Here is a 27,500-nt window from a genome sequence, read left to right as displayed (position 1 = left end):
TAATAATAATAGTACGATAATAGCAAAGGTCATTTTAATTAGGGTCAGAAGGTTGAAGGAAAACTCGATATCACTAGTTTTATCCCCAATAGTTAAGACGACTAAAATTATTCGAAATATACGATATGTTATGCGAGATATATTATAAAGTAAAAAATTTCCATGTTACAATATTAACGAGAGATTATCCTATCTTTTAGTTTTTCGCTCTATCTGTTTGGAAGACGTTGCAAAGTTATGACGTTTGATATTTGAGTTTTGGACAGGAAATATGTTTAGACATATTCCAATATGCATTGCGAATGCATCGAAGGTTAACGTTGAAAAGAGATTTGTGGTAGAGATATGTTAAAATAATACAGATGAAATCTGTTTCTTTTGATTTCAAAAAGAGAAAGATCAGGGAGAAGTAATGCCAACGGACAGTTGGCAAGATGCCTTATGTTCGGCAAACGAAGGAAGAGATTCCACCAAGAAAGTTTGATGCGTGTTGTTCTAATTGGACATGAGTTTTTAGAGAATGAAAAGCAATGCTCGACATCGGTATGGCTATGCATCGTAGACCGAGACGGATATTAACGTTCCGTCTGTTGAGATCAGTTGTTTCCGCATTATTGGACGTATATAGACATAATAGACGCCCTGACCAGGAACAGGAAAGAGATGGGAAATTGAACTCGGTAAATGGGATTGCGAGAACGACAGAGAGACAGAGAGACAGAGAGAAAGAGAGAGAGAGAAGATGAGAGAGAGGAGAAACTTAGAAATAAATAACATCGCTGACACGAGCTCGTTGGTTTCAGGGATCCGTTTAACCGAGTGAAATAGCACTCAACGTACCCTCCACTTTCTTCTCGAACCTATTCAACCTTTTTCTTTGTGCTCCGTGTTCTTGTCGTTTTCTCTCTTATCGACTCGTATGTATTGCATGTATATATTGCGACCAGACGAGGAGTAATATACAAATGTATACGGATAATGATTAAAAAAAAAAAACATGGAGATAATAGAAAATGGGTAAGTTCAGTAGGTACATGTTTCTTATTTCGAGAAAATATGTCGGCAACGATTCGTATATAGCGCTATTTTTTTCTATTTATTTATTTCTTTTTTTCATTTCTGTTTTGTTTATGATCATCCTAACGTGATAATTACTCTGAGATAACACAAGAAACGAAAGTCGTGATATCCTTCGTTGCTCGTAAATTTACGTCGTTGGCTCGTCGAATTTACGAGGTTGCATTGTGTAATAATGAAATTTTCCCAACGTCTAAATTTAAAGTTTCGATCCGTTCAATGTTGAAAGTTTTCGCCACGTGTCTGCACATCGGCGGAACAATGGGGTATCCAGTCACGTCTGCAACGATCTTTTTCTTACGTTGGTGTCGAGTGGAGTAACTCGGTTACATGGAGTCAATCTTCTTCCTCCCTCTACCGAGTTCAAGTGGATCGAAGTTTTGCCACTTCACTGCGATCAGCTCTACGTTTGTGTCGACCTCGATGCTACTTTCCTACTACTTCAACGAACAATATGAAATGAATTTCGTCCTTGACGCCTATTCAATATCACGTTTTGCATTTGTATATATATATATCCACGAGGCATGTTCCTCTTGGCACGCCCGAAAACCCGATCTCTTTGATTTCCTTCGATTATCCAAATACATACAGTTATTTTTATAAATATTCGAACACCATAGTAATCGTAAAATTATCATTTCACATATTTATTTATCATATATTTATCACATTTATTTTGTTGTAATACGTTAAAGTACTTATTTATATCTACGTATAATATATATACGTACAAAAATATATACTTTATTTTTTATTGTTTTGTACATATTAAATCTTAAACAAAATTAAAAACAGTTTTGGGATCTCAAAAATATTCGGACATTTAAAAATTCATAATTCATCATTTAATACTACATAAACTAAATTATAACAATTGTTTAATATTATGTTGGTTGTCCCTTTTGTCTAATTACTTTTCTTAAACGTATGAGCATATTAGAAATTATTTTTTCTAAATAATTCTGCGATATGCGTCCTCACTTTTCTATTAAACGAGCTTTCAAGTGCTCTTTCGTTTATATCGGTATTATTTTAACGTTGCAATCCAGTAAATCCCATAGGTTTTCTTATTCCCATAGGATTTAAGTGCGATAATTGTGGAGGAGGATGTAATAATTTTTGTACGTACGTGTATTGCAATAAGTACTTTAATCAATTACAACAAAATAAATTCAGTAAACATATGATAAATAAGTATATGAAGCGATAATTTTGGAATCACTACGCTGTCTGAATATTTATGAGACTAACTGTACTATTGACTATTAAAGTCAATCGATGATCCTCTTATATCGTCAGAAAAAATAATATCAACTTTTCTTATATAACCGTTTTTATTTTCACAGTCTATACTGATTATAAAACGATTAAGAAATGATACAATCTCTGTCGCTGATAACTAAACATATTTCATTTTATTTATCGTTCAAATTTACATGCGATTACGATCGACTGCATGAATTAGAATTTTCTTATTAGAGATACTTCTATCTATAGTTCATTGATCTATTATAGATAAGAAAGTAAAATCGATTGTACCGTTTGAAAAAAAAAAATCATAGATATTATAAAATTAGTTTCTTTATGTTTTATTAATCATCAATTTCTTAATGTATTTGAGAGAGACCGACGTAAAACTAATTTACTGTCTATCTGTTAGTTCACCTGTATAAACTGATAAAGGAAAATAATTATCAGTGAACATTACTGAATAGTATAAAAGGCAAGTAACTACGAAAAACGAAATAGATCATGAAACGCGACACGAAATAAAAGAACATCTACCATGCTGAGGATCGTGATACTTTTAATTCATATTTTATTAATCGTTGCCAGACCAACTGAAAATGATGTAGAAAATGGTAAGAATAATATTTGATAATACATTTAATAATAATATCACTTTTCCAACTGAAAATCTTTTTCTTTTTTCTTTTTTCTTTTTTTTTTCTTTTCTATTTTTAGACAACACGACTGATATAGAATTTTTACGCAATAATTGCGTTCTATCCACGAAATACAAGTATGGCGATCTTAAAGAACCACAGCCATTGATTCTAACTCGAAATGGTACTGCATCGGCGATACTTTATCCCAACGTTAACGGTACATTAAATGTGCGAGCAGGTCAGTCGATTTATTTGGCATGTCCGGGAGAACGGAATTTTATAAAAAACACGGATTACGCCCAGGAAGTGAAAGCTACCTGCGTAAGGAATAAAATATTTCACGTTAACGGTGAAAATCGAAATTTTTCATCATTGATATGTTATCATTTGCCTGAGCACATTGCAAGACGTACAAAATTGTCGTGCTATAACAAGAATACTCACGTCGAAATCGGTTTCAATCTGAGTACCAATTTTCTGCGCGTGATAGAACTATGTCGCAATGAAAAAACCTATAATACATACTACACAAAATTTAGACTGATAAAATCGATTGGAGGATACCAGAAAAGTTATCCTAGGTAAGCGATCAATAACGATCTTATTTGCAAATATAAACGAATATATATACGGGTGAACAGCGAAGAACAACACATGAATCTATTTACGAACAGTCGAAGCGGAAATGATAAACAACGACAATAAGGTTTAGTTTGTAAATTTTGTCTCGGAATATCGTATTTGCTTATACGGTAGAATGACGAATATATTCGGCGAGGAAAGAACTTGGAAAAATATGAAATTCAATTTAACCGGCTGTTACGTTTCCCTCCGTAATTCTATTGATAATCATCGATAATCTCATTTTCTAGGCCGTCAAAATGGATGGTTGGAGATTATTTCGGAAAGATAGATATTAACTGGCAATACAACTTCAACGAGCAGCTTATCACACTTGCAAAACTTTTGAATTCGAGTGAAATAGCGAAGTCCCATCTAACGAAATCAAAACAGTTTTTATCCCGTGGACATATGACGGCAAAGGCCGATTTCATTTATGGTGCTTTACAATCGCTTACTTTTTGGTACATAAACGCGGCTCCTCAATGGATGTCCTTCAATGCTGGCAACTGGGAAATTCTTGAGAGCAATGTCAGGAACTTTGCTACTGATCGTTCTTTGGATCTAGATGTTTACACGGGTGTGCACGGTCAAATGACCTTGCCCAATGCTCGTGGCAAACAGGAAAATATATATCTCTACGTCAATGGTACGACTAAAGCCGTTCCTGTTCCCAAATTCTATTGGAAAATAATCTACGATCCACGAAGCCAGAAGGGTACCGCGTTTGTTGGTTTGAATGATCCCTTTATCAAGTCGATCACGGAAGATATCTACATATGCTCGGATATCAGTTCCACGATCGAATGGCTTGACTGGAGACCAAACGATATCAAAGCTGGTATCTCTTATGCGTGTACCATCGATGATCTACGTGAAGCAGTACCAACCATACCTAAATTTAAAACCGTTGGTCTTCTAACGTAAAAATCGATAAGAATAATTTCGAAAATATTTGAATACTTCGCAAAATAAAAAGTCGAAAAGAATATTTACTCTAATTGGTACATTCGATTATTTCCTTTGATCTTTGATACGTGCCGATTACGTCTTAAATTGGTTGACCTAATTCCTCGACATTCTTATTAATAATTTAAATTTTAAAGAAAGCTGTAGATAAATGTATATTGTGTTATCGCACGTCTCGCGTCTTATCGTGCTAATTATTGGAACTAAAAAAAATAACGAATAGCAAAAAGTTGATTTAGCTGATATCGTAACATTTCTTGATTGAAAACCTTTTCGTGATTGAACTTTAATAACAAAATAAGAACAACTTATATACAATAATATATATAACTAACAGCTTTACTGTTAACTCTCTTAAGAAAATATTCAGATATTTCGAAACGTTCGCAAATCATATCTTCTCAGGCATGAATTCCCTTAGAACACAGGCGACAACCCTTTGTTATGTGTCAAAATTTCTAGGTGCTTAGAAACAGCCTTCTAGTTCCGAATTAACTCCGAACTCCTCCAGGCCAGTTCGTAACATTACCCTTCCTCTCTGTAGTTGTCGTCCCGACAACTGAGGTCTTCGCTAAGCGGGCTTCTCTCGACTTTTTCATGTTTAAAATCTTCGGCTCCAGGATACCCATCGACAGCACTTCTTCTGCTTTTCCATAACATCCCTTGTGCACGGAAGTTCTTGGTCTCAACCGTATAATCCCCATGAGCCAAATGCGACCCGTTTCTTGACTTTCTCTCCAGGGGAAAAGTCAAGTTCTTGTCCCCTTCTAGGCGTTTTCTCGTTCTTATTCAGCAGTACCATAGGCATGGGGAGGCATGATAGATTTCCACGGGTCTATTCTATCCAATGATCGACCTGGCATTTATCCGGAGCACGAACTTGGAGGAAAAATCATGATCAAAAATTCCCGGAGAATCGTCGGTACTCAGCATTCTTCTCTCTTCCTTTTTCTTCTTCTTTTATTCCCGGATTTCCCGTGGACTGTACTTTTTCTTTCTTTACGCATTTTTCCCACTCGAGTCTGATTTAGTATCTTCTCCGAAACGTCTACTAAAACGAAAATTTTATCCGGCAAAATTTTCTAAAAACATATTTTACTTATCATAATAAATTTTAAGCCACTTCTCGAACATTGAAACAAAACATTCAGCTCTGACACGAATTCATCCTTGCACTTAAAGCACGATTTAATTTCACTAAAGGATTTTCGAAATTTCTTATATTTCTTTGCACTAGTTTCATATCATTTGCCTAAATCGAAAAATTTTCCCTAGCTGGATTAATAATACTTATCCGGTATGATTCCTCCTCTGAAATACTGGAATGAGCCTCTGTTCATTCAATACGTTCGTCATTTCATCTCCTATCCACTTCGAGTTCCTTCCGCTGTTCTTTAAGTTCCTCCCAGAGCTCTTGGACAAGCAAAATGAGCGTTTATATCTACTTCTCTTTCCTTTCTTTCGCTCGCCAACTTTCCTATCTCTTTCGTGAAGTCATGTTTTGATAAAATAAAGTTGATATCATATCCCGGACGAGCTTCCAAAATTATTACGCGCAACCATACGATTGAACGAAAAATGAACTTTAATAAAAAAAAAAACAAGGACAACTTATATACAATTAACGGCTTTACAAATTCTCTTATGAAAATATTTAGATATTAATATTTTAGGAATATTTATGAGTCACGTTCTTTCAGGCCTTGTTCTCTTAAAAGGCAAATGACAATCCGTTGTTATGTGTCAAAATTTTTGGGTGCTTAGAAAAGGTCTTCTAGTTTCGAGTAACCTTCGAACTAATCTAGGCCGGTTCGTAACTATATGTACATGCATATATATTTATCTATCTATCTATATATATATGTATATACACACCCACACAGACGTTTGAGTATCGAAAGTAATTTACGCGAATATGGTTTGTTTCAAAAGCCGAAAAAAGAAATGCTACAACCAATTCTAAAAAATAAAGAATGTATTGAAACAGTACTGGAGTATATACAGCGTAATCCCCATACAACAGTTCGAGAGATTTCAAAGACAAGCAGTATTTCACAATCTTCTGTTCACCGTACTTTAAGGAATCAGAAACATAGTCCATTTCCAAACGGATTTCCAACTGACAAACAATGAAGCATAAGGGTTAAAATTCAACGTGTGAACTGTTGTCAATTTTTAAGACGAATGCAAGAGAATGTAAAAATTTTAGTTTTAACATTTTTTTGATAGATGAAGCAAGTTACACCAACAACGGAATATTTAATCGTCATAATGAATACAAACGGTCTACTGAACATCCTCATTTAAGAAGAAATACAAATAATCAAATACGATACAATATTAATGTCTGATGCGGCATACTTAATAAGTGGATTATCGGACAGTATTTTTTTAAAAGTAATTTGAACGGACAAAGATACCGAAACTTTTTGAAATTTGAATTACCAACTCTCTTGCATGACACCTAAGTTCCCTTATTCATACGACAAATAATGTATCTTTAATAAGATGTGGTTACAGCACATAATTCTCAAGCTGTCATCAAATATTTAAATGAAAAATATCCAAACATCGGTATTGGATAAGGTCTAATTCTTTGGTCTCTGCGGTTTCTAAATTTGACACCCCTTGACTTTTTTTATGGGAATTTTTAAAGGATATAGTGTATTTATATCCAATAAAGTCAAGAACGCATAGCGTTAGAAATATTAGAAATTACAAAAAGACAATTACAGGATGTCATAAAAAATAGAAAGAATGGATCATTTGAACATCTCTTATAGGGTAAATAATGTGAGAAATTGATATTAGAAGATGAATTAAGTTTACAAATAAGACACTGATAAAACGGAACGTGTGAAAGATTACGTCTAAATGTGTGGAGACATTGAAATAATTGAGTACTTTTGAAATTAAAATGACACCTAAATTAACAATTTCCAGACATAACATTATTAACATGTTTTATAAAAACTGCTATTTTTGAAAAACTGCATCGATTAATACATTCAAAATTAGTTTTATTTAAAAAAAAAAAAAAGTGCGATTGTACCTTGCAAATGTACCGATGCACAAAAATGCATGAAAGTTTCATAGAATTATGTAGCGCTTAATACTATTTAATTTTGTCATATAACATTTTTCTCGATTTCCAATTCTTTCAAAGATATAGCACGGCCCAGTTCCGTGAGACACCCTGCATACATTGACTATTACACTCGATCGATGTCTATCTTATGTCTTTTTAAAAAAAAACAATATTAACTTTTCCTATATAATCGTTTTTATTTTCACTGTCTATCCCGATTAAAAATCGATTAAGAAATGATACAATCTTTCTCGCGTATAACTAAATATATATCGTTCTATTTAATGTTCAAATTTACATGCGATTACGATCGATTGCATGTACTTCTCATTAAAGATACTTCTATCTATAATTCATCGATCTATTATAGATAAGAAAGTAAAATCGATTGTATCGTTCGAAAGAAAAAAAATCCACACATATCATAAAAATAGTTTCTTTATATTTTATTAATGCGTTGCACGCCCAGCCATTTTTGCTTCACATTTACAACTTTTCATTCAGGCTATTTGATGTTTCGACTAAATATTGATACATTATCATACAATATTTCATTACATCATCAATCCGTAAGTAATTAGCTTGTATATAATAGTTATCACATCGTGCATCATCCGTGCATTGCAATCAGCTTGAAAAAAAAAATATATATATATATATCAGTTATAAAATATATGTTTTTAGAGCATTAAATAAATATGTCAGCATGTATCACTGGTGTTACATACGCCCTGAATGGAAAGTTTAACATAGACCATAAGTGGTACACGTGGCACGGAACGTGTTAATCTTTAACCATTTGAGTTTCAAGCAGCGCGATTGCGTTGTTTAAATTTCATGTCAGAAAAATCCCATTCGAACACTATATACGTCCGATCACTTTGCCAACTACTATAAGTTTGTTAATATGAAAAGCGTGATCTCGTTAATTAGCATCAAATACATAAATTAAAACAAATATTATCGCGTTGATTAGCATTTCTCAACATAAAAAAACAAGTACATTATTGCATCGCTCTTCGTATCCAATTAAGACAAGCCCTATTGCGTTAATCGGTCTATAATGTTTCCTTTATGATTCTATGGTATTCAAACGGTTAATTTCTTATAGTTATCACAGTTCAATAAGTCATCATTATGTCTGTACAAAATGATAAGAAAAAATAATTATTAATGTACATTACTCAACAGTATAAAAGAGAAATAACTTTGAAAAGAAAAGTAGATCTTGAAACGCGAGGTAAAAGAATATGTAAACAGTACCATGCTGTGGATCATGATACTTTTAATTCGATTTTATTAGTCGTTGCCAAACCGATCGAAATAATGTGGAAAATGGTAAAAATAAAATATTTGATAATACGTTTAATAATAATATTACTTATCGAGCTAAAAATCTTTTTCTTTTTTTTTTCCTTTTTTCTTTTTTTAAACAACATGATTCATAAAGATTTTTCAAGCAACGATAGAGTTCTATCCACGAATTATAATAAGGACTATCTTAAGGAACCATATGCATTCACAGATTCTAACTCGAAATGGTATTAAATCGGCAATCTCAACGTTATCGGTACAATACTGATGCGAGCAGGTCAGTTGATTCATTTGGCATATCAGGGAGATCAGAATTTTCTAAAAAATGTGAACTACGCCCAGGAAGTAAAAGATACTTGCGTAAGGAATAAAATATTTCACGTTAACGGTGAAAATCGAAATTTTTTATCATTCACGTGTACCTATAAGCTGAACCATATTGTAAGGTGTACGAAATCGTCGTTCTATGACAGGAATGCTCATGTCGGAATTGATTTCAATCTAAGCATGGATTTTCTACGTATGATAGAACTCTGTCACAATGAAAAAACCTATAATACATACTACACAAAATTTAGACTGATAAAATTGATTGGAGGACGGCAGTCAAGTATATCCAGGTAAGTAGACAATAATGATCTTATTTGGAAATACAAACGAATATATACATGTGAACGGCTGAGAACAACATACGAGTTTATTTACGAATGATCGAAGCAAGAACGATAAACAACAACAATAAGGTTTAATTTGTAAATTTTGTCTCGGAATATTGTATTTGCTTATACGATAGAATGACGAATATACTCGGCGAGGTAAGAACTTGGAAAAGTATGAAATTCAATTTAACCGGCTGTTACGTTTCCCTTCGTAATTCTATTGATAATCATCGATAATCTCATTTTCTAGACCGTCGAAATGGATGGTTGAAGATTATTTTGGAAAGATAGACATTAACAAGCAATATAACTTCGACGAGAAGCTTAAAACATTCAAAAAAACTTTTGAATTTGAGCATATTCTATCCTTAAATCTTATCTAACAAATAGAACATAGTTTCTGAACCGCGAATATATGACGGTTCTAAGCGACTTTGTTTGTTTCTTTAAAATTTAATACTTTTTGATACGTAAACACGCCTCCTCAGTGGATGTCTTTCAATGCTGGCAACTGGAAAATTCTTGAGAGCAGAGTCAGAAACTTTAGAACTACGATCTATCGATCGTTTTTTGAATCTAGATGTTTACACGGGTGCACACGGTCAAATGACCTTGGCCAATGCTCATAGCAAACAGGAAGATATATCTCTATGTCAATGACACGACTAGAGCCGTTCCCGTTCCCAAGTTCTATTAGAAAATAATCTACGATCCTAATCTACTAAACAAGAAGGGTACCGCGTTTGTTGGTTTGAATGATCCCTTTATCAAGTCGAATACGAAAGATATCTACATATGTTCGGATATCAATTCCACGATAGAATGGGTTGAGTGGAAATCAAACGATATCAAAGCCGGTATCTTTTATGTGTGTACTGTCTACGATCTACATAAAGTCCGACTATTCTTAAATTTAAAATCGTTGGTCTGCTAACATAAGAATCGATAAGAATAATATCAAAAACATTTGAATACTTTGTAAAATAAAAAGTCGAAAAGAATATTTACTTTAGTTGATACATTCGATTATTGCCCTTGATCTTTGATACGTGCTGATTACGTCTTAAGTTAATACGATTGACCTAATTCCTCGACATTCTTATTAATAATATACATTTTAAAGAAAGCTGTAAATAAATGTATATCGTGTTATCGCAAGTGTCACGTCTTATCGTGCTAATTATTGGAACTAAAAGAAATAACGAATAGCGAAAAATTGATTCAGCTGATATCGTAGCAGTTCGTGATTGAAAAGTTTTCTTAATTATTACAGTTCATACGAAGACATCCATTCCATGTGCCACCGTACGGTAAAATAATTACTACGATGTACATATAGGTAGGGAGTATTTATGTAGAAGTGTATACATATAACTATTATATTTTCAAACAATAATTGCATCTGGTATAATGGAAAAACAATTAATTTTACGTGCTGTTTGCCCATGGAAAATGACAACACACCTACGATAACAAAAAAAAAAAAAAAAAAAGGAAAAAAGAGAGAAAACCATCGTTTGAACTTTGTTCCTTTTATATCCAAAATAATTGTACCCTTTCTATCAATTGCTAGGTCTATCATCAGTTTGCGTCGTTTCATGCTTGGCAGCTTACTAAAGCGAGCTTAAAGAAAAGTAACTACGCGTCGTTCGCCGTCTTTTGCGATAAAGAGTTATTAACGACGAACCGATTGGCAAGTTTGTATAACGATACCGCGATAATGCTTCCTCGAGCCAAAGATGAGCTTCTTCGCTAAACTTCACGAGTATACCGGATAAACGAGACGTTTCGTATTGACGTCAGAAGAAATCGATGTGTTACGTCGAAAGCTGAAAAAGCTTCTCTTCTACGCTTCGAACGTTTCGACGGTAGATATATATATATATATATATATATATATATATATATATATATATATATCTACACGTTATGTAGTATTCCTATTAAATACGTAAGATCACATGCAAGTTTTGAAAACTATGATCGTAAGAAAAATCGAAAAAATGAGAACAAATGAAAAGAGAACAATTGCGATAACGCGTTCTCTCATAAAGAATCTTGAATCTGATGAGGAAGATAGCCTTAGCGCAATTAAGTTCAAGGACAAATTCCACGAGGAAGTATTTACCCTGAGTTTTGAAGAACGGGTATTCTGTATGACTCTTCGTAAGAATTACCAAGACGAGAAAGAGAGAGAGAGAGAGAGAGAGAGAGAGAGAGAGAGAGAGAGAGAGAGAGAGAGAGAGAGAGAGAGAGAGAGAGAGAGAGAGAGAGAGAAGGAGAGAGAGAGAAAGGCAGAGATAGAGAGAAGAGAAGAAAAGTAGGGCGAGCATCGTAAAAGCAGTGCATGCTTAGCCGTATCTCGTTTTATACGTGTCGACATTGAGATTTTGCCTTGTCACTATTATGTTCCTTGAGTTTTTCCAGGATTTTCTCTTTCTCTCTCTCTCTATTTTGAGTTTATCACGAAGAAGTGTGAGGAAATTTCATTTCGATAATTTCGTTACCGATTACCTTTCCACCATCGACTTATCTTACAGCCTTCTTCGTTACTATATCATCTATATATGTACCTATGTACAAGCACATCTATCTATCTATTTATCTATCTATCTATCTATCTATCTATCTATCTATCTATCTATCTATCTATCTATCTATCTATCTATTTATCTATCTATCTATCTATATAATCTAAACATACACACACAAACACACATTTGAATGGCGAGTTTCAATTTCATTTTCACACGCTCAGATTGTTAACTTTGACGAAACGACAAAATGTAAATATACCACTCGAATAAACGTTTGAAAAATTACTATTTGTTCAGCCCATTTACGGAATACACGAAAACGTGAGAAGCAAAGGGCACTCGTTAATGACATTCGATGAAACGTAAACGAAAAATTGGTCACACTCTATAGTATTCTGGATATATTCGTATAAGAAAATCAGTATTTATGATAAACGAAAAAGATCGAGTGTATAAAACGAAAATATTGACGATGTCGATGAGTGAGAAAGATCAGAGGGAAGATTTTTTTTCTTGATGAACGATCGATCGTAATAGTAATGTCATATATAAGTACTTAATTCTAATTTCTGATTTCGAGAAAAAGAGAGAAGGAGAGAGAGAAAGAGAGAGAAAGAGAGAATAAAAGAAAGTGCTTGAACGAGAGGAAAGCTCGATCGCTTTATTGTAATACAAATATAAAAAGAGTCTAAGAGGAACACGATTCACTGGACCGAGCTTTTATTCATTCATAAAGGAATGCAGTGCATTCAACCTCTATTGACCGCGTCTGACAAAGAATACTTCGTACATTGTTCAATTGATGGGTTCAAAGGCGATACTCGGATGAAGATCTACGAGCCAGGGTGCGAAGGTTTCGTCGGCCGTCATCTCGAGAAAGAGTTAATGTACACTATACATTTAGATATAAAATTTCAGATAAGTGAACGACAAAGTGCCTCTTGACTCCCACCGTTCTTAACGCAACTATTTTTTCTTTCATTTTTTATCTTTGTAATTTATAATAATTACTTGTAGAGAATTAATTTAATGGAATCCAAAGACCGAGGTCAATGATCTTTAAAGAGTATCCATGTGGAATATTAAACGATCATGTTGTAGTATCATAAATCAAGAAATACCAATGGTATTTATCTTTCCCCGATTAACAATCAACCACTATGAAATATAATATGAAAAGCGAATACAGCTAATATGTCACATATTATACTAACTAATTATCTATTACCATGCCGAGTATTTCATGTTCAAATTGTATATATAATTGCATCGTTAGCGATTCGTAAACAATATGTTATCAACATATGGTCTTTGATAATTAAATTTTAACGCTTTTAGATATACGATTTAATTAAGGAGATATATATATATATATACATATATATCTTATATAACTTGATATACTTATATGTATATCAGTCGTATATCATTTCCATTGGTGGAATATAATATAATATTCAAACTTTTTTTATTAATATATTATAGCAAATAATGAAAGAACATATTAAACCATCTCTTATTCGAGAGTGTAGAAGCGTATTAAACTATTGCAAACGATGCTTGCAGTTTATTCGAATATTTCTTTGTTGTCTGTAAAATCGATAGAAATATCGAATCGTACAAGTTCGTCGAGCCTTTGATTACTCATCCATGCACGAGCAGTCGAATCTATTCGGTTAAATGAACGAATTTACCCTTGAATAACGTCTCTCTCTCTCTCTCTCTCTCTCTCTCTCTCTCTCTCTCTCTCTCTCTCTCTCTCTCTCTCTCTCTCTTTTTCTCTCTCTCTCTCTCTCTCTCTCTCTCTCACTTTCTATCTCGGTGCTGGTTAATCAATGAATTTAGATGATAAAATATTTCGGATATTTCTAAAGTTTGATATATAATCGAACGAACGATATATATATATATATATATATATATATATATATATATATATATAATGAACGGATTTAATTAGTTCATTATAAATTCTACTGAACGAATCATCGTGAGTTAAACTACGTACGATAGACGATATAAAAATAAACTTAGTTAGCGCAGAACTATGACGCGTTGGTCTATTCTAATAACGCGTCGGGACGTAATGAAAAATAAAAGACATCGTATTCACTATTTAAAAATAAGACATCTCCAATAACGATGACAAATCTACTATCGACATTCGATATAAATGCTAAAATGTTTCGAAAGGTATCCAATGTCAAATATCTCAGTTTTAAAGTGAACAAATTGAGTTAATCGTTTGAGTTTTATATCTTCTGACACCAATAGTATAACAGGGGCCAATACTTTTCGCAACGTGAAAGTCCTAGAAGTATTTTTCTCTTTTCTATTAAACAACGCAACCAAACAAAGGATCGATTCGATTGACGTTTCAATATTCTCAAACATTCGAGATAATCTTCTATCATGGGTATTATTAAAAGAGAAATTCATATGAGAGTACGTTTAAAAGAAGAGCTCATTAGTCCGTCCAGTTAGTGACATAAAAAGCTGAAAGTATAAAAATCGAAAGTATTAAAAGAAGAAATCAACGCTCATACGTATGTAGATATATGAGAGAGTTCTGGTCTCGTTTGTGATCGCGTACGTATGAGCGTACGTATATGTATATGCATATATGAACGTGGATAGGATGCGGAAAATCAGAAAAAGATAGATATATAGGAGAAAGAGAGTAGGGAGGAAAGGAGGAAATGAAGGGCGCGCGATAAAACGCGTTGTATGAAGCTGCATGAGCGCATAGAAGGCGAACCTTTCGAACACACCCCCTGCGCCGTTCATTCTCGCGCCTCCGTCTTCCCTCTCTCTTCAATTTACAGGTATATTCATAGGAGTGTTGGAGGGCGCGTGCGCGTGCGCGTGCGAGCGAACGAGCTAGTCCAACACGCACATACGCAAGCAAGCAAGCAAGCAAGTAAGCAAGTAAGCAAGCGAACAAGAAAGGAAAGAAAGGAAGGAAAGAAGGAAGGAAGGAAGCAAGCAAGCAAGTAGAGGCACACACGCCCTCGCGTGCTCACGTTACTCACTTGCCGATAATCTCGCAGAGCTCGTAAACTTCGTCGAAGAGAACCTCGTCGTCCGCCATAGTGACGACGAGGAGGTCGAAGGAGTCGACCGGCTCTGAGTATAGCTTTGACGTTCTCTTTAAAGGAAAGCAGTAGAATCAGCTACGATAAGTCGTATGAAAGCTGGATTATTCGTAGAGCGCGCGTACACGCGCCTCTCTCGGCCGACGACGTCGTCGTCGTCGTTGGCGTCGTCGTCGTCGTTGTGTTATTATTATTATTAGTGTTGTTGTTGTTGTTGTTGTTGTTGATGTTGTTGTTGATGTTGTGTTATCGTCGTTTTCCTCGTTCTCGTACTCGTTGTTGTCGTTGTCGTCGTCGTCGTCGTCGTTGATGGTGCTGCTGTTTCCTCTTTGATTTTTCTCGATGCTCGCTTCTCTTCTCTTCTCTTTGCGTGTTGTTTTTGTGTTTATTTTTTTATTTTGTTGACTGGAAAGAGTTACTGTACAGAGAAAAAGAGAGAGAGAGAAAACAACACAAAGAGAGAGGAAGCGAGAAAGAAAGTACGGCGTGAACGCAGTCTCGTATCGCGTCTTCACGTCCGCCTATGGAGACGCCTCTCTTGCTCTATTGTGTATTCCGTGCCGGCAAGCCCGCTCCTTTCTCTTTTTCTCTCTCTCTTTCTTTCTTTCTCTCTTTCTCTCTCTTTTTCTCTCTCTCTCTCTCTCTCTTTTCTCTTCACGCACACGTCACACGACGCGGACGAGGACGACGCACGTATACGCGGCGGGATTAGATAGTGCGAGGCACAGAGTAGTAGTGGCTATAATGCAGCCGCGTTGACACATCGGGATTCTCGTTACACGAGATCGTTCACTGGCACCTTCGAAGCGATTATTAGGCTGTCTCTCCGTCGATAGAGAATACAGGAAGAATAAGAAGAAGATAGTGTTGTCTTGCTTCCAAATACGTTCGTCTCTTTAGGTCTCCAAAGAATATATATATATATATATATATCTCTCTCTCTCTCTTTCACGAGGGGCTACCTAATGGTTTATTGGAAACACAACACCGACACCGCCTTTCTACGACCTTGCCTTCCTCTAACTCCCGTTGTCTTTAATACTCGCTCGACAATCTACTCGTTCCTTCTTCTCCAATGTTTCGCCTACGTTCCTAGTACCTTCTTCACTGTCGATATATCGTATTCGTTAAGGTTTAGAACGCGCGTATACTGTAACGCTGTCTCTCTACACGACTGGCACAGCTCACAGAACAAAGTTCCTCGGAATTCGATAAGGATATCTCACGAGAATTACGTTTCTCTTAACGATGGTTATCACCGGAAATATGATTCGTACGTACTCGAATCGAATGGAACGTAGTCAATTTTATGATCTTCAGATACGGTGTAGGAGTTGGTACGAGAACCGCACGCGCTTCCCCGTCTGTCAAAGGAGACCGGGGTAGTAGATTCGTTCGCTCCGAAGCACGACTGGTTGCATAAAACGCGGCTGGCGGCTGCGCTAAACGACTAACTTCCTCTCTCTCCCCTTCCTTCTTCACCAACCATCGACGAGCCGAGTGGTTTTCGCAGAGCATGGAGGGGCGGGCGTGGCGCTTCTTCGCCTGTGGATAGCCTTTTGCACCTTGCGACGACAGCTCCTTTCTTCTTTGGCTCTTTTTTTTTTCTTCTTCTTCTTCTTCCGTTGCTACTGCTACTGTTCCTTCATTCTATTTGCCTTTTTCTATATCTTCTCATAATATCACAAATGAACGATTATAATTAAAATCTAATCGATTTTCTTAGATTGTCTAGTTCTGAAATGCTCGGATGATAAAATTCAATATATTTTACGAAAGTTTTAATACCGATAACTTTTAAGTATTACTTAAAAGAAAATTTCTTTCTTGATATAATTGTTATTGTGTTTCGTTAATTTTCTCAGTACGCAATGTTACTAGAATGCATGTCGCATTTTTGTAATTAATTAATATACAGAACAGGTTGCATAAAGAATGCGACGGCGAATGCATAAAGAATTCGTATCACCGATACATGGAGTCAATGTGGATTAGGATGTTGGATATATCGGCAGTCGGTGCGAGTATCATTATATTGCATGAATGTTTGCGTGATGTGATCAATTTAGATACTTTCAATTCTTCCACTATTAATATTTTCATGTATTAACTCAAAAAAGTTTTGTTTTTGAGTTATTACAATAGGTTTCTAATAAGTGCATTATAAAAAAATATAACATGTACATCTCATTGTAAAGTACAAATAAAAGATATTTGTACAAATGCATACATCCGTATGTATTGCTAATCAATGACTCTTATTTTACCGTAAAGGTAATAATCCTTCAAAAATTTCTTGTAGATTTTCCTGTAGCCCAAACACTGTTAACACTATGATGTCTCTTCCATTTGACCACCATTGATGTAAAAAGTGCAAATCAATTGCAGAATATTTAGCTTCTTTGTAAAGATATTTTAAATGTTTATTATTGACGCCTTCCAAAATTATTATGTTCTCTCTGCGAATAGAGTTGCAAAAGTTAAAGAAATATAATTTTAATACACCTTCGTACATTGTTATATGAAAAATTACTAACCCAGATTGCGACCATTTATCTAAATAATAGCTTGTTATGCTATTGGAATCTAATCTTTTATTCAATGCTATTAAACCACGTGCTATCTAAAAATACAAATATACTTTGTAAATATAGATATATTATAGAAGATCGAAAGATCATAATTATTTGTATAAAGAGATAATCGAGTATATCAGAACAAAGAAAATATATATTCTGTTTCTACCGCAGCTGTGGCAGTTCCTTGATCCATATTATAACTTGTATTCAGGATAGAATAAAAGACATATTCTAAAGGTCCAATTTTGTTACAATGGGATAGTTTTTGAATTTTGCTACGTTTTGACTTAGAAAGAATTTTCCTCCTATTATATACCTCATATATCTTCCTTCTAAAATTGTAGTACCAGTAAATTTCTTCAGATTTATTTTTTCAACAAGTTTATAGAGAATAATGGCAACACATGAAACATTTTCATTGCTCTAATATTATCTCGCTTGTTTTCCCTAATCGTTTAGATAATTAATAAAAAAGAATTTATGCTTTAAAGTAAAATCAAACCTTCGCATAACAATTTTTGAATTGTCATTTCGTATACATTCTCGGTTAAAATGACCTTCACATTGATGTATCAAAGCCAAAGATTCTTGGCTCGAACATTGTTTTGCGACTATTTTTCTTGGCATCTCTGTGATTTTTAATTCTGTTCCTATGTTAAAAAATTATACACATATTATGCTATATAAAATCGTGCTGTTTTTCATATGATTTGATAACAAATGTAAGAGGTTAAGATAGAATGTAGAACTATGTAACACATATCCAAGTTTTATAATTGTTTATAAATACATATTTGCTCTATGATAATGAAACAATTTCTAGACGAATATTATTGCCTTGTGTACAAAAGTCGTGATATAAACTACAATTTATATAATAAAATATTGCAATAAAAATCTACCAGAAAAAGTTCTAACCTATTCTGCAAACTGCCTTTTTGCAGTTTTAAGTGACAGAGGGCACTAGTTGTATATTCTTATAAGATAATGTTTCTCAGCATAACCACTTACCAATTCCAATATTGATAATTAATAAAAATGTAGATTATATTGTTAATAATAAAGAGAATAAAAATCCATAAAAATCAATTGATTCGACTTAAATATATTTAAAAAATTAAAAACATCTATGCACAATCACAGTCTTCTTGAAATTGTTATGAGCAGTGTATTAAGAAAAATATAGAAACACTGAGAATCAAAAATTGACAAGTTATTAAAATTGTGCAAGAATAAAGTTCACTTTCCGTAATTCTTAACATTATCTCTATATAAATATGTGAAAAAATAAAGTGCTCCTTTTTTAAGTAACGAACAATAGAGTAATGGCTGCCTTGATGGCGCGCAAACGAAAAACATATTACAGAGATTGTAATTTGATTGGTTGTTTACTTACCAATCGTTGTCACGTGATCATGTATATCACGCACATGCTTGTACACATTCATACTTCTTAAATATTTTACGAAATCTTTATACATGCTTTTAATATTTTAATAAAGATAAAAATAAATGAAAATAAATATATCTTAAATATTAATATATCGGTTTATTTTATGGAGGATGTTACTTTCTATTCTTCATTATAAATTTATTGAGCCATTGAGCCATTGTTAATACTTAGCAAACAAAAAGCAGACTTTTTTATGTGCAAATTACTTAAGCGTGAATAATAAAAGAATTTAAATTGATAAAAAAATAATTTTTCTACCTCAAAGTATTTTTGTAAATTATGATTATCGTCTGAGATGATTCTGAATATACACTTATATTTATTTTGATTGATATTACGATTCGTTGACTATTATATATGCGTACATATGAGTTTAACAAGTACTATTTATTAGTTCGTGTTTTAAGTGATTGAAGTACGCTTCTACGCCTAAATAACGTTTTACTACGCTATCGCAAACTATTTCGAAAGATTTACAAAGGGCTTAAGCTTACAGGCACGTGCAACTGATAATTCGATATATCAACTTCTCGTCGAAGTGCGCTTGCATCGTATCCCTCGATATGCGTCAAAGTTCAGAGTAGATGTGTAGTGTTTGGTATCTTAGGTTAGGGTAGTTGTTTTCGTAATTAAAATCTTTTCAGGATATAATTGAAATGTCATAACATTGTTATGAGTTATTTAAACGTTTACGGTGTTTGAGTGTTTACATACAATTTTACAGTGCACGGTTGACATTTTTTTGTGAAAAAATTACATGCGTTATGGAGTGAGGATTGTCAAAATATTTTTCATACCTTTTTTTATCAGTTTATCACTATCGAAGTTTAAAAAAAACGGAATTGATCAAGATTGAATCAACGTGTATATTCAAAGAAAAATGGCAACTCACGAATTGGAACAATCATGTATCTCCAGAAATGACAATAATTGGAGGAAAAACATTATCTCACAGCTTCGCGATAGAAACAGAACTGAAACGTTTTGTTTTTCTGATCTCATCACTTTACGTAAGATTTATTTTTATCTAATAACAATGTCAATGTTTTTTTTGCCCCTACTCTATTTTATAGAAATTTATATTATTGTATAATGGTTTTCAATATGTTAAATGTTTTAAGAGAGTTTTGATTTAAATATTGCATATAAGTTTATTTTATGATTTATATTTAATGTATATTTCTTATAAAAATTGTCTATACTTTATATTTCTTTTTTATACATGTGTATAAGTAATAATAAGATATCTGTACGATTAATGATGATCTTTCTGAACAGATAATAGATTATTTGAAAATGTAAATACACTGCGTGGTCAAAATATGCAACTGACGATATCAAATGAAAATTTACGACGTGAAACCGGCAACAGAAGTCCTGGTATAAGCCCAAGTATAAGCTCAGCTCATGAAGCACGCCTTTTGAAACAAACTGAAGAATTAACTGCATTACATAGGAAAAATGGAGAACATATGCAACAAATTGTAGATCTTAATAAGAAAATGCAAGAAATGATAGAAGAACTACATGCTAAAGATGCAAGGTAAATGTTTAATTTTTTTTTTATATATAAACCTTAAAATTATTTGATAATAATAAAGAAAATATATATTTCATAATATAACAAGAATGGCAATAATCATTATAACAAATAAAAATCTTTTTCTTCAGTCTTGCAGAATCTATGGAAACTAACACTGCTTTACATTTAGAAATAACAAAATATGTAAACAGAGAAAGAGAATATGAAAGTATAAATCAAATGCTTAAAGATGAACATCAAGCTTTGCAACTTGCTTTTGCATCTTTAGAAGATAAACTCAGGAAATCACAAGTATGTTATACAGTGTTATAAAATTATATGAACTTTATGAAAATAGTGCTCTTTACACATTTTGAATTTTTTGTAGGAAGAAAATCGTCAATTGGTAGAACGTTTGATTAAATACAAGGCAAGAGATGCAGAGAAAATGAATGAAGAAAATGATAATTTTTTAAAGTAAGTAGCTTTATTATGTAATTACTCACATAATATTCACAGTCATTTATTCGGATTACAATATCATACTCTAGAGATAAACATATATTTTTATAAAATCTAGAGATATGTATTTGTAAATATGTTTGTATCCATTACTCCCACTTGTATTTATTTATTTTGTTTATATCGTTTTTGATATTGCATAATAAGTGTTAATCTTTTATGTCTTGTAATTATAGTCATAATAATACGTTCATAGGATTTATACTTTTTTGTATGTTTGAATCTTTCTGGTATTTTTTGTGGTATAATGGGCAAATAATATAATATATAATAATGTTTTCTTGTACAGGACATATATATATATATATATATATATATATATATATATATATATATACACATATAATATATATATCATAAATGAAATATTTTAAAATATAAAAAATTTTCCAATTTTAAGTCTTTTCAAGTTTGTTTGCAAAATATAATTAAATGAAGATATTTTATAAGATAAGGTATGTACGTAATGCAAATTTATAGTAATGAACAAATTTTATTTTCCATATTCTAAATATCTACCATATTATTTAAAATACAAGATAGAGATCAAGTGGAGAGAACTTTAATGTAATACATATTGCTTTCTTGTAATATTTGTATTATATATATATTTATTGCACTATCTTGCCTGCACCAAAAATTATTGTTTATTGCTAAACTAACTAAGTGCTTTGCTACTTTAGTTTAATGTTTAAAGCATGAGGTACTTTAGAAATTCATGTTTCTATCAATATTAATACAGTGGAAATAATATTCAAAGTAATGGGGTTTTTAGCAGAAAAACAACATTTAGTATTTTTAGAGCTTTCTACACTAGCACTTTCCACTGTTTGAAATTTTCGTTTCAGTGAGAGTTTTACCAGTCCGACAGCCTTTTTGATGCATACCATATCAAAGTTTGGGTAAGTTTAATAAAATGAAGTGAAAAATGTTACGCTTTAAGCTAAATAGCTTTTGGTCGACAGCTGAAAAGTATCATGTTACAAAAGTTTATGAAAAATATGTACATACAGTATATGTATATATTGTTTTCATAAATAATCATACTTTACCTGCAAATAGTTTTTGTTGCCATTTAATTTATTATATTGCAATCTGCACTGTATCATTGTATGTATCAATTTCTCTATTTTAAGAAAACTAATTATCTAATAATTCTTATTATATATAAGATATATATATATATATATATATATATATATATATATATAAGATATATAATATATATCTTAGGTGATCATAAACAAACTTGAAAAGATATGTACTGATATGAAATGTGTTTAAAATGGAATATTTATCCTTATGGATAATAATTTAATAAATGTACTGATAAGATAAGAATGTAAATATATTTCTGCAGTAATACTTTTAAAACTACTAATCTGGGAAAAGTCACTAAGAGACACAGGAAACAAATATATTAATTATATGCTTTGCTCAATATACAATTTGCATGAGATGTATGTATACATACATATGAATATATATACACATACACATATATTTATAATAGTTCTTTAAAAATTCAGGTCAAACTATAAGAACAATGGTGTATGGTAACTATGATATGCAGGTGTCTAAACTTTGCATTTTTTGTTACTGTTTTTGATGTTTCCAAAACTTTTATTATATTTAAACAAAATAAAAATTTCATATGTTATTTTACAGGAAACGACAAGCAAAGATGCAAAAAGAATTAGAGGATGCTGCTCGTGATACACGACCTGTTAGTCCTGATAGATCAAGTTTAAAAGAAGGTGTTGCTGGTCTTCCTACTACAGTACCGACAAAAGTGTCCGTCACATTTGTACGTTGATTTGTACTTAAAATACTAATTATTTATGCATTAATATTATCATGAGGATTTTAATTCATATATCTACTTACTATTGAATTTTATATTGATTTTATTATGAAAGAATGCATGCCATAAAAACAAATTATAATGCAGTTAAAGTTATTTGTTCTCAAATCACAAAATTTATGTTAATACAGATTAATTTTCATTATTAATTTCAAATGTTCTGTCTTTGTTTCTATCACGTTTTTATTTAAAACTTTCAATATAGAAGGTTATATGTTTATTTTATCCACTATTTATCAACATATTATTTAGTAAAAATATTCTATGCAATTTGCTTTAGCTATGTATGTTGTTTCATATTTGATCAATGCATGCTTTAAATTGCACATTATCTGATACATGCATTTTTCCTTTAAATAAATATTTTTATTGGAAATTTAAGAAATAAGATTTGTAATACTACTTATTAAGATTTAATCTGCATCAAACAAAGTAATCAAACAATAATTTGTTCATTGACAGTATAATATAACAATTTGGTCAACAAACTTAAGCTCTGTTTACATATATATATTGTTATGTAGCACAATAGTAATCTTTGAAATTGCCATTTAAATGGTATGCATTTTACTTTCGTTATATTTGTATACAAAATATTACATGTGTATATTTCTTATTCACGCATGATGCATTCTTGTTATAAGATGAATTTTCCAAATTGCATGTGAAAATACTACTAAATCGATGAATTAAATATCTTGAATGTGGAATCAATAATTTTTTAAATATATACATATTATTTATATATATATATATATATATTTATTATATATATATGTATTATATATATATATATATATATATATATATATATATATATATATAATAAAAAATTTATTGTCAACCGTAAACTTTTCTTATTATGAAATGTTTTATCGGAAATATTTTGTAGAATTTATAACATTTTGTAGTATGTCTTTAATTTATTATAATTTATTCCAAAAAACATAATATACTTTTGTATTTTACAGATACTAGTTTCTTAGTTTTATGTTCTGGTTTATTTTTCATAGCGTAACATATTGGAGCGACATACACAAGTGTATTCTAGAATTAAGAAGAGTATATTGTAATATGTATTACTAAATATAATGTTACAAATGCTTTTCTATTTAAATGAAACAGATTTACTATCAATACACAAGCATATTCTAGAATTAAGAAGAGTATATTGTAATATGTATTATTAAATATAATGTTACAAATGCTTTTCTATTTAAATGAAACAGATTTAGTATCAAGTTATATATATTTAAATATATTGGAAAATAATGTTAGATATAACTTCAATATTATTTTCTTTTTTAACAGACATTGAATTTAAAAGTACTCAGTCCATATATATTTTTAAAATAAGTGATTTTTAATTGCCTTATGCAATATAGGTCTCTTTAGTTTGCTAATTAAACAATTATGATTAGATTTTTCTATACTGTGTTTATTAGTAAATTATCTCTAATCTTTTTTTTTGTTGGAGATTAATATGATACTTGAAATTGTATAGATTGCAATGTAAATAAAGTTTTATGAGAGAATACTGAGTCGTTATATTAAGTGATACATATTGTAGAATTTATTAAAAGTACGCTCATTATTTCTTCATTTTCAAACATATATCAAAAGCTAATTGTAATAAAAATTTATGTGTAACAATTATCATATTTTTAGAAGGGTTTACGGTTACAAATTTTTAAAAAATATTAAATGAATAAATTATATCTCTGCATATTTTGCATATTTTCAATATTTTGCATATTTTAATTGGAAAAATTATAAGTAATTATCGATACTTAATAATATTCGAACATATCGAATTTGAAATCCCGCCATATTTTCTTTAATATATGAGATGTTCAATTGTTTTACTTTTTACCAACGTAAAATCTTAACGGTTCAAACGGACATATTGATTTTAACAGTTATATCAGTTTGTTCGAAATTAATGGAATGTAGATCGTAAAATAAAATGTATAATAATGAATTTTTCACATTTGTATTGATCGAACAGAAAAAATATGTTTTGAAAAAGAGCTCCCATTTCTCGTTTTTGTTTGTTTAATATTTATTCGTGCGAAATGCATGTATGAACTTTTTGAAATTTATACGCCAAGTATTTATAACCCTTCCAGAATGCTCACGAGGGAGAAGTATACGCCGTAAAATGGTCTCCGGTCGACAGAATCTTGGCCACCGGTGGAGCGGACAGGAAGGTGAAACTGTGGAGTATAATTAAAGGTAATTGGATAACCTCTACTCTCTGTAAAAGTTTTTACATAAACGTTTAAAGAAGAATATCAATAATACACTTTGCCCCTTGCATACTCATTTACCTTTACATTTTCTGTATACACGTTCCATCACCTTCTGTATCTTTATAAACGTGGAACGTTTAAAGGCACGAACGTCGAAACGCTCATTTGATTAATGAAGATGAACGTGTTAGCGAAACGACGAGAAGTAAAAGGGGTTAAAACTAATACGTTGACGAGTTCGCAGCTATCCGTTCAACTTTTTTCACACTTAATATTTAGATCCTTTAGCAATTTCGAGGTTGTGCTCTTTTAAGTGTACAACGTAATCGAGACTTCAACGAATTCGTAATCAGAGATCGTTCGGGGTCGTTGCGTACGAGCAAATTGGGAGCTTTTTTGCCCTGTTGACGATCGCATCCGTTTCACAGATTCGTTTCATCTTCCACCTCGACTTCGTTCGAGTCTTTTTATGGTACGTCATTATCGTTTTCTCAATATAAAAAGGTCTGTCCAACGTTGGATTAATTTGAAGTCCGCAGGTGTTCGCGTACCAGTTTCCGTCTCTCGTTTGCTAATTACTCGTAATTAAGCGGAAATTTATCATCAGCAAAATCTCACTTTGATCGAGATTCGAATCTTTTCTTTTTTTCTATCTCTCTTTTTTTTTTTTATATTTTCTTTTCTTTTCTTTTTTTTTTTAGTTTTTACCAAGGACTCCAGCCGATCTCTCTTTTGTACAGATTTAAACAGATTTTTTAATTCGATCCTCGATCGAAAGGATATATACATAGGATGCGTTCGTTGAAAGAACAACAACGTCACAGGAGTTTCGGAAGGGCGCGATGCATCGTTGAGTTGCTTCGCGACATTCTTCTGGAGGCTTCTCTATTCCACTTAATGAAGTATGTTAACGAATCAACAGGTTACCTTGTATAGCGTGGTCGTTTTGTATAGCTCGCCTCATTCTTTCGCCATAGGGATGCCTATTAAAAGCCGTCGGCCTGCTGTTGAAACCGTTTCTTCGAGCGCTCCTGCGAAACGCTTTTGCGAAGTGCGACCTGCCTCGGATATAATGCGCATCTCGCGATAATCCCCTCGCCGCGTTGCAGATTGGATGAGAAGCATCTGTACTTATTGTACGGCTTATACGCGCTTTAGTATCTTGGTATATCTATGTATAAGATCTATTTCCTTTCCTCGTTTCGCGAGAGCAAAATATACGACTTCCTTGGACGTTTGCTTCCACTATTTTCGTCTTTCCTTTTCCATCATCCTTCCTTCCTTCCTTCCTTCCTTCCTTCCTTCCTTTTGCCATTTTTTTTTACCTTCGTTAATTGGCTTTTGTGCGCACCCGATTCATTTATCTATCCATCGAGCTGTCCACCTATCCATATATCCGTCTTTTACTTCCTCTCTTTTCCCTCTCTCTTCAGTCCATTCCACCCTCTAGCATTCTCTCTATTTTCTCTTGTGGCTTTCTCATCGACCGTAAGCAATTAGGGCGAGTGAGCGTAAATTTAATTAGCCAGGGTAAAGGGACTGTCTGTGCTCAGGAAGGAGAATGAGACGTATGACCTCGATACGAAACTTTTGTTTCAGGCACGTCCGAGAGTAAGGGAGTACTCGTCGGTAGCAACGCCGGTGTAATGTCAGTTGACTTTGATTCAACGGGTACCCTCATCCTTGGTGCTTCCAATGACTTCGCCAGCAGGGTATGGACCGTTAGCGATCTTCGGGTGAAGGTAAGTAACGTCACACTCCGACGCTTGGAGTTCTTGTTTCTTGAAAACTTTTACATTTTCTTTGTGGCTTTTTTCTTCACCTGCGGCATGATACGCCGTCGGTAACGTTCTTTGATCGATCTTGTCGGTGTTTTGAAACTTCACGAAGTAGGTATTACGTAGATATAATAGTCGTTTCTTTTACATATTTTACGTGTTTATACATGAGTGTGCGTGTAGTTTGTTTTAAAAATACGGATCCTTACGATGTAAGATACACGCTGTATAGTTTTACCACGAAACATTAGATCGTTTCTTTATTTTTATACGTAGAA

The 27,500-nt window shown here is 32.5% G+C and overlaps 5 protein-coding genes across 22 annotated transcripts in view; 3 read left to right on the top strand and 2 right to left on the bottom strand.

The window, feature by feature from the left end:
- CASK (peripheral plasma membrane protein CASK) overlaps positions 1-16,649 on the bottom strand; it is a 127,391-nt gene extending 110,742 nt beyond the window's left edge. For 3 of the 9 annotated variants that reach the window (XM_085664859.1, XM_085664860.1, XM_085664858.1), the window contains exon 1: positions 15,190-16,648. In XM_085664859.1, coding sequence (XP_085520985.1) covers positions 15,190-15,248 — 59 coding nt within the window. In that variant the 5' untranslated portion in view covers positions 15,249-16,648. Of the gene's footprint in view, positions 1-15,189 lie in introns of all 9 variants that reach the window. The other 6 variants (XM_085664861.1, XM_085664864.1, XM_085664867.1 and 3 more) reach the window with 5 other exon arrangements.
- LOC118439611 (salivary endonuclease-like) lies at positions 2,847-4,694 on the top strand. The gene is made up of 3 exons (XM_035861366.2): positions 2,847-2,942; positions 3,046-3,550; positions 3,842-4,694. The coding sequence occupies exons 1-3, from the start codon at positions 2,867-2,869 to the stop codon at positions 4,515-4,517; spliced, it is 1,257 nt and encodes a 418-aa protein (XP_035717259.1). The 5' UTR covers positions 2,847-2,866; the 3' UTR covers positions 4,518-4,694.
- Positions 8,882-10,586, top strand: LOC146873174 (uncharacterized). 2 transcript variants are annotated; one of them, XM_085664886.1, is made up of 3 exons: positions 8,882-8,985; positions 9,173-9,581; positions 9,871-10,586. In XM_085664886.1, the coding sequence occupies exons 2-3, from the start codon at positions 9,229-9,231 to the stop codon at positions 10,001-10,003; spliced, it is 486 nt and encodes a 161-aa protein (XP_085521012.1). In that variant the 5' UTR covers positions 8,882-8,985; positions 9,173-9,228; the 3' UTR covers positions 10,004-10,586. The 2 variants fall into 2 exon arrangements, with proteins under 2 accessions (XP_085521012.1, XP_085521013.1); XM_085664887.1 differs by lacking the exon at positions 8,882-8,985 and having other exon boundaries at positions 9,291-9,349; positions 9,435-9,581.
- Positions 16,650-16,819: 170 nt separating the features above from the next.
- LOC118439613 (uncharacterized) lies at positions 16,820-20,246 on the bottom strand. 4 transcript variants are annotated; one of them, XM_085664879.1, is made up of 6 exons: positions 19,543-19,676; positions 18,334-18,481; positions 17,998-18,163; positions 17,790-17,875; positions 17,520-17,711; positions 16,820-16,922 (listed from the first exon to the last, which is right to left on the bottom strand). In XM_085664879.1, the coding sequence occupies exons 2-6, from the start codon at positions 18,456-18,458 to the stop codon at positions 16,898-16,900; spliced, it is 594 nt and encodes a 197-aa protein (XP_085521005.1). In that variant the 5' UTR covers positions 18,459-18,481; positions 19,543-19,676; the 3' UTR covers positions 16,820-16,897. The 4 variants fall into 4 exon arrangements, with proteins under 4 accessions (XP_085521005.1, XP_085521006.1, XP_085521007.1 ...); XM_085664880.1 differs by lacking the exon at positions 19,543-19,676 and adding an exon at positions 18,750-19,500; XM_085664881.1 differs by lacking the exon at positions 19,543-19,676 and adding an exon at positions 18,843-19,500.
- The window catches only part of LOC118439610 (autophagy-related protein 16-like), a 115,835-nt gene continuing 108,493 nt past the window's right edge, over positions 20,159-27,500 (top strand). For 5 of the 6 annotated variants that reach the window (XM_085664874.1, XM_085664875.1, XM_085664877.1 and 2 more), the window contains exons 1-8: positions 20,159-20,294; positions 20,563-20,827; positions 20,956-21,118; positions 21,195-21,283; positions 22,177-22,230; positions 22,997-23,135; positions 25,322-25,427; positions 27,044-27,186. In XM_085664874.1, coding sequence (XP_085521000.1) covers positions 20,165-20,294; positions 20,563-20,827; positions 20,956-21,118; positions 21,195-21,283; positions 22,177-22,230; positions 22,997-23,135; positions 25,322-25,427; positions 27,044-27,186 — 1,089 coding nt within the window. In that variant the 5' untranslated portion in view covers positions 20,159-20,164. The remainder of the gene's footprint in view (positions 20,295-20,562; positions 20,828-20,955; positions 21,119-21,194; positions 21,284-22,176; positions 22,231-22,996; positions 23,136-25,321; positions 25,428-27,043; positions 27,187-27,500) is intronic. The other variant, XM_085664873.1, reaches the window with a different exon arrangement.

This window comes from Vespa mandarinia, chromosome 2, assembly GCF_050613455.1.
Source record: "Vespa mandarinia isolate Hongniang chromosome 2, ASM5061345v1, whole genome shotgun sequence".
Taxonomy (NCBI): Eukaryota; Metazoa; Arthropoda; class Insecta; order Hymenoptera; family Vespidae; genus Vespa; species Vespa mandarinia.
The sequence above is the reverse complement of the archived record's forward strand: the minus strand, read 5'-3'. Positions and strand labels throughout refer to the sequence as shown.

Coding starts and splice junctions, on each gene's coding strand:
- LOC146873174 (XM_085664886.1), top strand. CDS start 9,229: ATGCGAGCAGGTCAGTTGATTCATTTGGCATATCAGGGAGATCAGAAT. Junction 9,582..9,870: donor CGGCAGTCAAGTATATCCAG/GTAAGTAGACAA, acceptor CTCATTTTCTAG/ACCGTCGAAATGGATGGTTG.
- LOC118439611 (XM_035861366.2), top strand. CDS start 2,867: ATGCTGAGGATCGTGATACTTTTAATTCATATTTTATTAATCGTTGCC. Junction 2,943..3,045: donor TGAAAATGATGTAGAAAATG/GTAAGAATAATA, acceptor TTCTATTTTTAG/ACAACACGACTGATATAGAA. Junction 3,551..3,841: donor TACCAGAAAAGTTATCCTAG/GTAAGCGATCAA, acceptor CTCATTTTCTAG/GCCGTCAAAATGGATGGTTG.
- LOC118439613 (XM_035861369.2), bottom strand. Junction 17,876..17,997: donor AAGGAACTGCCACAGCTGCG/GTAGAAACAGAA, acceptor TTGTATTTTTAG/ATAGCACGTGGTTTAATAGC. Junction 17,712..17,789: donor GATAAATGGTCGCAATCTGG/GTTAGTAATTTT, acceptor CTCTATTCGCAG/AGAGAACATAATAATTTTGG.